This window comes from Asparagus officinalis, chromosome 2 (assembly GCF_001876935.1).
Source record: "Asparagus officinalis chromosome 2, Aspof.V1, whole genome shotgun sequence".
NCBI lineage: Eukaryota > Viridiplantae > Streptophyta > Magnoliopsida > Asparagales > Asparagaceae > Asparagus > Asparagus officinalis.
Window position 1 is genome coordinate 6,575,181 of NC_033795.1, and position 15,685 is coordinate 6,590,865.

The 15,685-nt window shown below is 36.5% G+C and overlaps 1 protein-coding gene across 1 annotated transcript in view; it reads right to left on the reverse strand.

Annotated features, from left to right (window-relative positions):
- Positions 6,296–15,685, reverse strand: part of LOC109830755 (chaperone protein dnaJ 20, chloroplastic-like) — an 11,215-nt gene continuing 1,825 nt past the window's right edge. The window contains exon 2 of the mRNA XM_020398117.1: positions 6,296–6,546. Within this exon, the coding sequence (XP_020253706.1) occupies positions 6,403–6,546 (144 nt within the window). The 3' untranslated portion in view covers positions 6,296–6,402. The remainder of the gene's footprint in view (positions 6,547–15,685) is intronic.

Sequence of the window (15,685 nt, forward strand, 5' to 3'; positions counted from 1 at the left end):
CTCTCCTCTCTAATAGTAGATCTCCCCCTCCTTACCCCGTGGACGTAGGCAGTTTGCCGAACCACGTAAAATTGGTTTGTTTGTGTTTGTGGCCATTGTAATAGTTTTTAGGATCCCTCGATAAGTCAGTCTTAGAACTGATGAAAGGAAGAGCCGATATCTCACATTGTTGAGATATTCGCTTCTGATTCTTGTTTTCTTTGTGAGACGGGAATTCTTATTGATCTTTCTCTCTTATTGTGCACCAGAAACTATGCCGAAATTTCCGTCGCGCACAACAAATGTACAGGAAATGTGTATAGGAAATGTGCCATGATTTAGAAGACCCTCGACCTAATTTCATTCAATTTGTCAGGTTACGCACAATAATGTCTCAAATTTGATATGCATGTTTCATAAAATTTGTGAATAGAGTCGAATTTTATTTTTTAAAATCTCCTCAACTAGAGCTAAACTTATCAAACATAAAGTTTTAAGCTCTTTTTGACTAGAACTAGTTCTGTGTTTCTTCAAAAGTTCTTACAAAATTGGGGCAAGAGCAGAAAGAATTTGGTCCATGCTCAAAACCCAAAAGGTTTGGAGGATAATGTTTCTTGGCTGTCACGCCCCGCTTCCCAAAATACTCAGGAATTGGGATGTGAACAAGTCCGCGACGTATTAGGTTGAGAAGAAATATACACTATTAAAATTCTTTCTTTTTCTTTTCTTCTCAATCTAATACGCTAAGCGTCAAATACGTAAATCTCAATCACAGGTCCCCGATCACAATAGCAAGAATATAAAGACAATCCAGAATAAGAAATAAACATATCATCCATAGCAAAATCATCCAGACATAAAAATATGGGTCAAACATGCCCTTATTACAAAACAGGTCCAGACAGAAATAAAATACATAGTCCATAAAAGAAAATACGGCCAAATACGAAAATCCGACATTAACTAAAGAATAAAAAGATAACTAGTTCTAATGTTCATCAGCTACTACAGAGGAAAACACATCTAGGCTTCGGTTTGCTCTTCGACTCCATCGGAAGGATACTCCGGCTCGGCATACACTGGCTCTGCTTCAACATCTAGCTGGACCTGTCCGTCTCCTAAGTCTGACGCACACCAGAGAAAACAGGTGTACGTCAGGGTGCATGGCACACGGCAAGATCTCACATGTACAGATAAAATGGTCTAACGACCCATACTATGACAATAGTAATGATGGAACATGATTCTGTAACTCTAGTAATTTAAGTGAACATTTTCTACTTTCAGAAAGTACAGAGATACTCAAGTCAATCGGTAAACTAATTCCTATGCCTGATCCATCCTGTAACAAGTCACTGGTCAATTCTCACACAAGTCATCACTCATATCACCGGATATCTGACTGTTCACAAATCCTCTACGTATACCCAATACGCCGCTACACTGGATCGGTCAGAGGGCTACACGTAATCCGTTTTTAACCTGGTTCGAACTCAAGTTAAACCCGGGTGAATATTCAATTCACGGACCAAAGTGACTACACTGGCTTCACTTTGGCCCAACAAACTAACCCCAAGCTACACTGGATCATGGGGGAGTCAGGAAGATACATCAACAGTTATATCCGATCACATGAACAAGGACTTCCCCATCCCAACTCTTCTCGTTTTTCTAAGTTAACCATAATCCCTTTGAAACTCGGGTTCACCGCCTAAACTTACACATGTCACTAAGTCTGTTCATGACGCCCAAGGCTACTAAGTCATGAACTACTAAGGTTCTCAACACATCAACAGATCATAAATATAATAAGGCATATTTAACATGATTAAGCAGTTTATGAAGCAGAAATAAAGAACTGTAATGAACATGAAATGCTTAAACAAAATACAACATGAATGTAAAACATGAGGGAGCTTCATTACTATCTTACTACTGGGATGTCCGAACTTCTCATACAAAATATCCGTACTTACGTATTCTTTAATATAATAATACAGTAAAAAGAAAACTAGAAACCGATGTCGTTTTGCACATGAAATGTCGTGCTCTACGACGATCAGTCATACTATCATAAATAATAATATTCTTTTCCCAAAATTTATTCTTTAAACTATTTCTCATAATAACTAAATTAAAATAACAATGATTTATATAATATCATATAGTAATTCCTTTCTGCATGAAAATAATGTTTTCCTATTTCATGAATTTTCCTTAATTAATTTCTTTTCAATAAAAATTACGTAAATTCTAATTTTAACACATAACTTATCATTTCTTGTCCGAAAATAGTTATACATAAATATACAAAATTGTTAATGTCTCGTAAAATCTATTTACAACGCATATACTCATCCTTTCATGCTCGTTAAATTCTCCGACATAATTACCACAAAATATCTCAATATTACCTCTAAAACATTATATAATACTATTTATCCACATTCCACTTCAAATATTCACAATATGCACATTACCAACATTATCAAATCTAATTAAATTATTTGATAATATTTGTAAAGCGAGAAAAATATGTAGATGCGAGATCTTGCCTCGGGACAGTGCGGATCTGTCGAGCGGCTGCTGACGAGGATGAGGCTCGGTCTGTCGGAGGCGAGCGGCAGCGGGGTGAGGGCTCGACGGCGTGGTCGTCGAGGGGGTCGTCGCTGCGGAGAACAGGGGAGGGGAGGACTGGTTCGTCGGGGGGCTGCTGGCTGAACGGCGGCGAAGCTGGTGGTCAGGGGAGGCGGCGTCTTCGAGGCGGCGGCTGCGGGTCACGGCGAAGGCGGCAGGCTCGGGTGCAGCGGCGAACAGGGCTCGGGTTTCGGAGGAGGACAGGGCGAGCGGCTGAAGCGCGAAAGCCGGTCGGCGAAGCGGAGCTAGACGGAGGGCGGCGACGTTCGTCGGAGGTGGGGATGACGAGGAGAGAGGGGCGGTAGGAGCAAACGAGGGAGAGAAAGGGAGGAGGTGGGTTGGCGGCGCTCTCTGGGAACGAAGGAAAAAGAGAAGGATGAGGGTGACTGCTGGGTTGTTCACGTGAAGAAAGAGAAGAGAACCTATATATATATATATATATAGGTTAGGTTAGGTTAGGGTTAGGTATTATATGTATATCTTTATAGTGGGAGTACGGGAGATAAAAGATTTGGCTGTGATTTTAAAAACTTTGGAGAGAGAAAAGATTTGATTATGGAAAAATTTGAGATTTGAAAGATAGGGAAGATTTTGTGCATAAAAAAAATATGATAGGATTTGATACGGAGAAGGTTGACAAAATATATGGAGAGAGAGAAAGTTTCGGAATTAAAAAGGAATGAGTTTACAAGTTGATTAGAAATTGATTTTGGAGGGATTAGGAAATAATTCAAATGAGAAAATAAGAGAGGGAAAATTCGAAAATCTCACCTAATATTCTGAAATATATTAATAATTAATCATCAACCAAAAATCTTTTTATTAATATTTATATACTACATCAATAATAACAATGTCATTAATAATATTAATCACCAAATGATTATATACAAAAATCACTAAACCGTAAATTAATATTTAGCGGAATTAAAATACAAGACTATATTTTTATTATTTATTTATTTTGAAAACTCAGAAAATTCCAAAAATTAGGAAAAGTATTAATAAAATACAATATAATATTTTGAATACTAGAAAATTTTATTTAAATACGTATTAAAATTTACGGTTGTTACACCTTGTATTTCTTAAAAAAATTATAGGAAAAGTTTTGAAAAGTCAAAAAGTACCAATTTTTTTGTTTTTTTTACTTTGCTTGTTTGGTTCAAAATAAGAAAATAGCCCATAACTTTATAGAAAATAGCAAGATTTTCTATAATTTGTAGAAATTGAACCAAACACCCCCTAAATTTATAGAAAAGTGTCAACTTTATAGAAAAATGTCAATGTGGTGTCAGATTTCTGGGTGATTTCCGTTCATTTTGAGAGGAAATTGATTTCTGTAAATTTTAGTACTTTTTGGTACTTTATAGAAAACATTTCTATAAAAAATTTTTGAACCAAACACACTTTACGGAAATCTACAGAAAAATTCTAATTACAGAATTGTCATTGTCAGACATTTTGAGAAAACTTTTCTATAAAATTGTGCAACCAAACACCCCCATAGTCAAAATAAGAGATATAAAATTGATTCTTTCATAGGGTTTGTTCAGATTAGAATTTGCCTTTAATATCTGAACATTTTAAACTAATGTGGAAATAAAAAAAACTGCAGTTATATCTTTACATGCATGCATATACACATACATGAATAAAATTAATAATAGTTACATGCAAAGCATTCAAGAGAACCTTATAATAAGATTTCATATCTTAAAGTATATTTCATACTTCATATGCATAAATTTTAAATTTTTCTACTATAAGAGGTTGTAAATTGGTTGCCTACAAACGAGACCTTCCAAATTTAAATTGGTTGCCTACAAAAGAGACCTTCCAAATTTAAATTGGTTTTCTACAAAAGAGACCTTCCAAATTAAAAAATGGTATTCTATAAAAGAGACTTTCCAAATTTAAAATTTATGCATATTGATTATTCTCATTATTCTGGTTCTCTTATACATGCTTGAATATGAAATGTTTCATATGGAATTATAAGAATTATCAAATAAATATAATCATATAAACATATGACGTATAAGCTAATTTATATGGAAAAAACCATCTCGAATGATATGCAATAAATTAATAATATTGCATATGATTGTAAAAAGCTATAAATAAAATAACTTAACTAAACAACCATACCCCCCATACCCAAACAAGGCCTATACCCGTAGGCGTAGCCCGAGATCGGTGAGGGAAGATTTCATAAATATTATTACATTTGATTCAAAAATTTTATTTTTTTCAAAGGATATGATAAAAAGGTTTTTGTTAAAACCACTAGACTAGAAACTGAACTGGACCAGTTCCTAACCAAAAACTCCTAAAGTGAAAAGATTAAAGTTTTACCCGGATAGTTAGCTAGGTAAGGATAGTACTAGAGGTTGATCAAAGATCAATTAAGTACATCGTTCCTTGTAGAGCGCGTTACGCAACCCCTAAACATTGCCTTAGACACCAACTAATCCAACCAAAGTTGAACCGGTTCACTTAATGGATTTTTATTCCTTAACAATATATGTGAATAGTAACTGTGTATTGTAACAGTGAATGTGTACAGTAATTATGAACAATTGATGCATGTACAGAATTTGTGAACAGTAAAGTATGTGTACAGTAATTATGAACTGTCAAATACGTGTACAGTAATTGTGAGCTGTACATAAACAGTAATTGTAAGCAGTAAATACATAAATAGTAACCGCAAAGAGTACCAATATATGTGAATAGTGACTTTAAATATTTCCTGCAAACATTTAATTAGAATAAAGAATTTGCAGGGGTAAAACTGAGAATTTGTATAATTTGTTGTTTCAGTGACTTTTCCAAGCCAACAAGAAGCATAAGATAAAGCAAGGTTAGCTCCCTAAGTGAACATTCCAATCTTATGATTACATCACAGTAGTAGCAACAGTGAATAGAACGCAGAGGGTTTCACATTTTCGAACAATAATTTATAATTTTACTATTTTTGAATGGCACGACAAATTGCTACAGTAAAGTATATTTTGAATAGAGGCAGAAAAATATTTCGGATTAATTTTCGAATGAACAGTAGCTATTTTCAAAAATAGATAATTATAATTATTTTCGGATTTAATAATTAAACAGCTATACTAATCTTCTAGAATGTTGGGAATATACTAACATTTAAGGGTTATAGCATGCAGATAAATCCGAATAAAGTAAACAAATACTCTAAAATAAATTATGTAATATTATATAATAGTTTAAGTTAGAAAATATCAGGCCTGACGGGAGCGGTCGTGTAAACACTGCCCTAGAAGATTGAGGACTCGCATATTGCCCTGGTGCAAATGATCCCCTCTCCCCTAGCGGTAAAAACCCCCGAAAACGGCCGGCCTCTGTACTCGGACAAGAGAACAGAGCTTCTGCTCAGATGAACAGATTGCCCAAAAGTAAACAATAAAACTATAAAACTGTAACTGAAACTTGAGAGAGAGAGAGAGAGAGAGAGAGAGAGAGAGAGAGAGAGAGAGGGAGAAAGACTTAGTTGAGAGGAGATAAGAAGAGACTTTTTGCTCTGTGTAGAAACAAGAATGAGAGGGCTCTATATATAGGGTCGGAGCCTCAGAGCCGTTACAAAACCCGCACTAAATACAGTAACGTTCGTCATTAATTTTTGTAACTTTTCCCATAATGTATAGCCGTTACGCTTATTTTTTATTTGCTAATTAAAACATGTTTTGATTACAAAACTCATTACTATTCATGAAGGCACAATTGCCTTTTTTCCAACAAAACATCCAACACTTATTATGTCGATGATTTAGCTCTTTGACTTCTCATTCGAGCTCCCCATGAAAGATTTTCTTCGGAACCTTTGTCCGTGCTCCTCCTCTTCAACTCGGTTACCTGATCATGCCATCTACTCTTCCATTGGGACCTCTCCTCCAGTTCCTAACCAAACCACCATAGAAAACATTAGGCATAACAATAAAGAGGGACAAGAGCCAAGAGGGACAGTATATTGTGTGTACTTGAGCCCAAAAAATTGTAGTGATAACATATGTCAGATAACCCAAAACAAAGTAAGAAAAACAGTTTGCTTGATGCTAATACAAATCCATTGAAGGAACCAAGAATCTAAGCAGAAATAAAAAAGATTAGGAAAGTAGTGAATATATTTTAGATTCAGAATTCAGAAGATATAAATTAAAAATCTTGTGTAAAGAAATTAGATCTCTAAAAAAAGAAGTGACATGGATGGATTTAATAACTGGACCAACTTAAGTCCTATAACAAAGTTCTAAACAGAAAATATGACCATTCCATCATGTCAAAATATGCCAGCATACATTTAGGTTATCCTAAAGAAAGTACTGGGTATTATATTTATAACCCCAGTGATCAGACAATGACTGTTAGTAGAAATGCATTCTTTCTAGAAGATCAAATTGTTGGTCAAGGATCTATAACTCTAGAAGAAGAATCTTCTTCTTCGATAGGAGAGTTATCTGATCTAGTGGGAGAGACTCCAAACACCGTTGAAGATTTTATTGATTCAGTAGGAGTGTCAAGTGATAAAGTGAATGAAGGTTCATTAACTAAATCTGTTGTTGATACATCAATTACAATAAGGAGATCAAGTAGGATCATTCATCCACCTGTACGGTACAGGCACCTCGATGAAACATATTTGATGGAAAATAAAGAGGATGATGAAGATCCTATAACTTACAAAGAAGCTATGTCTGACATAGATTCTAGTAAATGGGTTGATGCCATGAAAGCCGAAATGGACTTCATGCATCATAACAAGGTATGAACCTTGGTTGATCCACCTATTGGGGTAAAACCTATAGGATGCAAATGAATATTTAAAAGAAAATATGGAGTTGATGGATATGTAGAGACATATAAAGCTCGCTTAGTGGCAAAAGGTTATACTCAAAAGGAGGATATTGACTACGAGAAAATATTTTCTCCGGTTGTAATGTTAAAGTCCATTAGGATCCTTTTAACCATTGCTGCATATTATGACTATGAGATATGGCAAATGGATGTCAAAACAGCTTTCTTAAATGGATAGCTTGAAGAAGATATTTACATGCAGCAACCAGAAAGTTATGTATGTAAATGTCAAGAAAGTATGGTTTGCAAATTGAATCGGTCAATTTATGGACTTAAACAGGCTTCAAGGAGTTGGAATATTCGTTTTGATAAAACAATTAAAGAATGTGATTTTATCCAAAATTCTGAAGAAACTTGTGTGTATAAGAAACAACAGAATAATTCTATTATGTTCCTAGTGCTTTATGTTGATGACATACTACTCATTGGGAATGATGTAGGTATGATGACATCAGTTAAGTTGATGACATACTACTCATTGGGAATGATGTAGGTATGATGACATCAGTTAAATTATGGCTTTCAAACAAGTTCTCTATGCTCATTGGGAATGATGTAGGTATGATGACATCAGTTAAATTATGGCTTTCAAACAAGTTCTCTATGAAAAATCTTGGTCAAGCATCCTATATTTTGGGTCTCAAACTCTATAGAGATAGAGAGAAGAGATGTATAGGATTATCACAGTCTACTTATGTGGATAAGATCCTCAGAAGGTTCAACATACAAGATTCCAAGAAAGGATTACTTCCTACAAGACATGGAATTTCACTCTCAAAGAGAATGTGTCATAAATCTAAAGAGGAGATTGAGAGTTTTAGAAATATATCATATGCTTCGGCAGTTGGTAGTTTGATGTATAATATGTTATGTACAAGACCTGACATAGCATATGTTGTTGGCCTTGTAAGTAGATTTCAGCCCAATCCTGGTGAGGAACATTGGACTACAGTGAAAGCCATATTTAAATATTTGCGTAGAACTAAAGACTATTGTTTAGTTTATGATGTAAATGACATGAGCATTGAAGTATATACTGATTCTGATTTTCAATCCGATCCAAATGTTAGAAAGTCTACATCTGGATATGTTTATAACATCAATAATGGTGCTTTTAGTTGGAGAAGTGTTAAGCAAAATGTCACCGCTGATTCTACAACCGAAGCAGATTATGTAGCAGCAAGTGAAGCCGCAAAAGAAAGAGTATGGATAAATAAGTTTGTCCGTGACCTTGATATAGTTTCTGCTAGTGTATTTCCTATTCCATTGTTCTGCGATAACAGTGGAGCTGTTGCTCAAATTAAACAACCAAGAGCTCATCAGAAGTCTAAGCACATTGAAAGGAAATATCATCTCGTTAGAGAGATTCACAACAGGAAAGATGTGGTAATTCAAAAGATTGCTATAATGGATAACATTGCAGATCCTTTCACAAAACCGTTGTCACAAAAGATTTTTGACAGACATTTAAAAAATGGGAGTTAGGATTGTATCTGATTGGATGTGAGGGCAAGTGGGAGATTGCTAGAGTAGTGTTATATGCCATTAAACATCCAATACAATTTTATTGAATTTTAATTGAATTTATTATTGCACATGTTGTTTGGGTATCTTTTATATAATTGTTATATTATCCTTAGAGATTGTTTTGTTAGATCATGCACTATGATGATCACTTACTTGGAGATGTGATCTAATCAGATATTTCTTAAATTTATGCTTAACCTATAACTAGTAAAGGATAGATTTGTTATAACATGTTATTATGCATGACAACGACATATGAGATGTGATGGTTGATCTCAGCTATCGGGAATGAAGATTCCCCGGGTGTATGTCATAAACGCATATTGATATGTGTAGTACAAGACCTTATTTGGATTCTCTAGGACGAGTCACCTAAGAGATAGATAACTCGAATTGTTACATGGTCCCTTAGGCTTGATGATATTATCATTTTCGATTTGATAATCTAATATACTTTGATATGATGGTTAAGCTTGTTTTACAATTTTCGATTTGATAATCTAATATACTTTGATATGATGGTTAAGCTTGTTTTACAAGTGCTATACAACCTGAAATGTTGGGATATGATGGTTAAGCTTGTTTTACAAGTGCTATACAACCTGAAATGTTGGGTTATTAGATTTCATTTAGGAAAATGATGAATATCTAGATAGGATCCAGTATACTCATTTTTATGAGTTAATTTATTATGCGTATCCCGTGAAGATATTAAATTCCCGTCGACGGGTGATTTTTTAAAATGATTTTCCTATAAAATAAAATATTTTAATGTTTCAAAATGTTTTTTATTTATGTTCATGAGATTGCAATTTTAGGAATGAGCAAATAGGTGATTCGTCCTGCTCAATAAAGTTTCCTAAAATAAACTGATACTGGAGGGGACTAAATGCAAGATAATATTATTCACGAATATTTAATCCCATATTATGTAAGAGCTTTTATGAACAGTTGGTCGGATATGGATTTGATTGTTAAATTAAATTATTAATTTGATTAATAATTGGTTCTCGATATGGGACCCAATTTGTCTCACTAATGTCATTAGAAGAGGTTTATGTGCAATACAATTCTATTTATATCCTAATTGTTATGGAAAGAATATTCTATCTTTAAATGTTATGGATAGAGTTTTAAACAATTAAGAATTGTTTTGAAATTGAAATCTATAAGGCGGGTCCAATCCTATATATAGGGTTCATGTGTAGCATTGAAAGATGATAAGAAAGAGAGAAAAAAAGGAAAATAGATTTTGAGAACCTATCTCTCAGTATTGCTCCTCTTCGGTGATGGGTGGATTTTAGTTGGAGGTTTTTCTCTTGAGTAAGCTATTTTGTTTTGATCTTGGGACGAATTATCAAAGAAATTCAAAAGGCGTTTTAGGTATTTTTCTAGATTTTATTAATTTCGATTAATCTACATGATATGTAATTTTCTGCTGCATTGTATGTTATGTTTCCAACAGTTCTAGCTTCAGAGTTGAATTAATATTCATACTTGAAAAAGAAAGAAATAAAAAAAGTAAAAAGAAAATGATAATAAGTCTCTGCCTTTTTATATTAAGGGGTTTCATGTATCTATAAGTAACATTCACTTCTCCTTTTCAAACCATCCTCTCTTCTGTTTTGGTGAGAGCCTCAGGGATTCTATTAAGGGTTTGTGGATTCAACTCCTTTCAAGGACAAAACCTGTCTTTTCTTTTCTTCGATAAAAACCATGTTTTCTTCTCATACCTTTATTTTCTCTACATTTGTATTTGTTTGTTGATTTGTCATAAAAAATATATTACAGGGGGGGGGGAAGATATTGGTTGAAATATATCCGTGTTTCCAATGCAAACTCAGTGTTACGTCAAAAACATTTTCCCCTATAAACTTGAAATGTATCCTTCTTTCCAATGCAATTAGAGTGTTTGATGGAAAACGCATTTCTCTCAATAAACTTGAATTATATTCGTGTATCCAATGCAAATTTAGTGTTCGGTTGAAAAACAATTAGAGCAAAAGTACTTGATTTTATCGTATAAAAATATAAGGAAACCCATGTAGGCGTCAAAAAATGCTGAAAGATATTCAAACATAGGGAAAACCACTCAAAACTGACAGATATAAACTGTCTCGCCAGCGAGACAGACTTTGCTGTCTCGCCAGCGAGACAGACTTTGCTGTCTCGCCAGCGAGACAGCTTTGAGATGGTCAGAAACCACCTTGAACAACTGCCCCACACACGTCCATTAACTGTTCAAGAACGTGGGAAGCGTCGTGGGCGAGAATCACGCGGATAACTGCCAAAATAACGGAGTTTGAAACGTGGGAAGGCAGTTAAGATGAAAACTACCTGCGGTTACTGTTTCCGAGACAGTGTTTACTGTCTCGCGGGCCGAGACAGCAAACACTGTCTCGCCCGCGAGATAGCAAATGCTGTCTCGCGAGCCTGTTTTCCGCCAACTGTTCCTATGGGTTATAAATACCCCCCGAAGGCCATTTTTGAAGGGGGCTGATCATTTGGAGCACTTCAGAGCAGACAGAGCAGAGTTCTTGAGCTTCCGGCAATCCCTTGATATTCAGGCTTTGACTTGATTTCAAGAAGAACGACTATCTTACCTTGATAAGATATTGTTTCAAGTTCTCACTTCGATAAACGAAGTCAGAATCATAAACCCCTCACGATTCGATCAGAATCTGTGATTTGGTGGTCCACGGGCTAACGCACCCCCGGCACAGGCAAAGATCCCACGCAAGCAGTGATCCAAACAACGATCCTGCGTTTGTTTCTCAAGAGTTGTAATTTTTATTTTGTTGTGTAAAGGAAGTCTTATAAAAAGGCTATCTCTTTTTGAATTTATTGTAATCGACCTAAGATATAATGAATTCCATGACAAAACTAACTTTTGGCGAAAACAAACGTCGCCAGTTTGTTTTCGCCAAAAGTCGAATTTGTTGTCGAATTCATTATATCTTCGGTCGATTACAATAAATTCAAAGAAAACAACCTTTTTATAAGACTTTTTTACACAACAAAAAGAAAATTACAACTCTTGAGAAAATAAACGCAGGATCGTTGTTTGGATCACTGCTTTCGTGGGATCTTTGCCTGTGCCGGGAGCGCTTTGACTCGTGGACCACCAAATCACAGATTCTGATTGAACCGTGAGGGGTTTATGATTCTGACTTCGTTTATCGAAGTGAGAAGTTGAAACGATATCTTATCGATGTAAGATAGTCGTTCTTCTTGAAATCAAGTCAAAACCTGAATATCAAGGATTGGCCGAAAGTTCAAGACCTCTGCTCTCTCTCTGCTTTGGATTGCTCTGGATTGCTCTGAAGTGCTCAAAATGATCAGCCCCTCTGAAAAAATGGCCTTCGGGGAGTATATATGCCTCTAGGAACAATTGGCAGAAAACAGGTTCGCGAGACAACATTTGCTGTCTCGGCGGGCGAGACAGTGTTTGCTGTCTCGCTGGCCGAGACAGTGTTTGCTGTCTCGAGACAGTAAACACTGTCTCGGAAACAGTAACCGCAGGCAGTTTTCATCTTAACTGCCTTCCCACGTTTCAAACTCCGTTATTTTGGCAGTTATCCGCGTGATTCTCGCCCACGACGCTTCCCACGTTCTTGAACAGTTAATGGACGTGTGTGGGGCAGTTGTTCAAGGTGGTTTCTGACCATCTCAAAGCTGTCTCGCTGGCGAGACAGCAAACACTGTCTCGCTGGCGAGACAGCAAAGTCTGTCTCGCTGCCTGTCTTCCCACGTTTCAAACTCCGTTATTTTGGCAGTTATCCGCGTGATTCTCGCCCACGACGCTTCCCACGTTCTTGAACAGTTAATGGACGTGTGTGGGGCAGTTGTTCAAGGTGGTTTCTGACCATCTCAAAGCTGTCTCGCTGGCGAGTCAGTATTTTTTGACGCCTACAGATACCCCCTCCAAAGTATTCCAGACTCAATCTTTTATAGAGGAGTTCTGGGATGCTTTGGATAAGATAGATCTTACTTATGATCCTTTCAATGCTTGGTTGAGTAGATCGTGTAGAGGAACCCGTAGGTGGCTTCAACTTTTGATCTCTTTGTCTCTCAATCTATTCAGTGCTTTGTAGAATAGTTAAGATTCTTCCGGCATCGCGTTTATCGCTTGTCCATTGTAGAGATCTTGAATTAAAGCTGGAACTTGTACTTGTGAAATCAGCTCTTGTCGTCAAGTTGACACTGCATATACCCGTTTAGGGGTAGTCAGGTTATTCTCAAGAATATTTTAACTGATATTCTCCAGAAACTTCCTGTTGAGGGTAGGAAAACAGTTTAGACTCGTGTACCTATTGGAGTATTCAGGTTATTCTTAAGAATATTCTGAGTAATATTCTCTAGAAACTTCCTGTTGATGATAGGGAAACAGTTTAGACTCGTGTACCTATTGGAGTATTCAGGTTATTCTTAAGAATATTCTGAGTAATATTCTCCAGAAACTTCCTGTTGAGGGTAGGAAAACAGTTTAGACTCGTGTACCTATTGGAGTATTCAGGTTATTCTTAAGAATATTCTGAGTAATATTCTCCAGAAACTTCCTGTTGAGGGTAGGAAAACAGTTTAGACTCGTGTACCTATTGGAGTATTCAGGTTATTCTTAAGAATATTCTGAGTAATATTCTCCAGAAACTTCCTGTTGAGGGTAGGAAAACAGTTTAGACTCGTGTACCTATTGGAGTATTCAGGTTATTCTTAAGAATATTCTGAGTAATATTCTCCAGAAACTTCCTGTTGAGGGTAGGAAAACAGTTTAGACTCGTGAACCTATTGGAGTATTCAGGTTATTCTTAAGAATATTCTGAGTAATATTCTCCAGAAACTTCCTGTTGAGGGTAGGAAAACAGTTTAGACTCGTGTACCTATTGGAGTATTCAGGTTATTCTTAAGAATATTCTGAGTAATATTCTCCAGAAACTTCCTGTTGAGGGTAGGAAAACAGTTTAGACTCGTGTACCTATTGGAGTATTCAGGTTATTCTTAAGAATATTCTGAGTAATATTCTCCAGAAACTTCCTGTTGAGGGTAGGAAAACAGTTTAGACTCGCACTTAGAGAATCTGGACGGGTTTAAATAATCCTAACTGTCATAAGGTTTGATTATTCAACTAAAAGTGGACCTCTCGTTCATGGAAGAAATCAAGAGGGGATTTTGGTTGTGGTCCTAACTGTAGTAAGGTTTGACCAAGTGGGAGTTCTGAGATGATCCTAACTGTTTAAAGGTTTGATCATTCAATTTGTGGACCTCTCGTTCATGGAACGAATCGAGAGGGGATTTTGGCTTTGGTCTTAACTGTATAAAGGTTTGACCAAGATGAGAATTTTGAGACGATCCTAACTGTTTAAAGGTTTGATCGTTCAATTTGTGGACCTCTCGTTCACGGAACGAATCGAGAGGGGATTTTGGCTTTGGTCCTAACTGTTTAAAGGTTTGACCAAAATGGGAATTTTGTGAGGGAAGATTGATCTAAAGAGGTGATCGAATCTCATCTCAGCAAAAGAGTATTCGGAAGTCATAGTAGGAGTTTAGTGTTTATCACTTTATTCATAATGATCGGGGTTATCCCTAAGAATATTACATTTAACATTCTTTCGGGAACTTCCCGTTACATGAATTATCCACCCTCAGCTTTCTTTGCAAAACTGGGTGTAACGAGGAGTACGTTATTCTCAGTCGCATGTTCGGGTTATCCTTAAGAATATAAGATTCTCCAGGAACTTCCCGTTACATAAATCATCCACCCCCAGCTTCCTTTGTAAAGCTGGGTTTACCATTGTATTCAGTTAGATGACCGAGAAGCAGTTTATACTCGTATACTCTTTGGAGTGAGGGGAAACAGTTTATACTCGTGTACCCAATGGAGTTATATGGTCGTCTTTACTCGACTTCTTTCGTCGTTATGACGCCGGAGTCAATTAGGGCTTGGATCTTGTTTTTGAGTCCAAAGCAAATCTCAGTGGGATGAAGAACCCTTCTGTGGTACGCACAGTAATTTGGATCCATAATCATTTTAGCACCATCCTGATCTTTAATAGGTGGTAGCTCGATTTTGTCATTAGCGAGGAGTAATTCGGATCCGTAATCATCTTAGCTCCATCCTGATCTTTGATAGGTGATAGCTCAATTTTGTCATTGGCGAGGAGGTATTCCAATATGGATGGAGCTTCATCATCTTCGAAAGAATATTCCTTTTGGAACCTCGGATCGAGAGTCACGTTCTCAGTGATTGTAGATGTCGTCGGTCGGCTTCTCTCAGCTTTCTTTCTTTTAAGAAAGTGTTCGGCCTGTTCACCACGGAATTTTAACTCCTTCCAAGTTGTGGACGGCACGACCCCCAGGGCTTCCAGGACATCGATGGAAAGATTATTATGGCATGTTTGCAAGATGAACTCCTCTGTAACAGGATCCTTGCAACTAATTGCCTTGTCACGGAAGCGTTTGACAAAATTGTCGACCGACTCTCCGTCTTTTTGCTTCTCATCCAAAAGGGTTCTGATTGACACTTCGGTGTCATCATCGAAGAAGTTGCTGAGGAACAAACTTTCTATGTCATCCCAGTAATTGATACTCTCTGGCTTGAGCCGTCGATACCAATCGAAGGCGGGCCCACGAAGGGTGCCAATGAATGACCGGACCATTA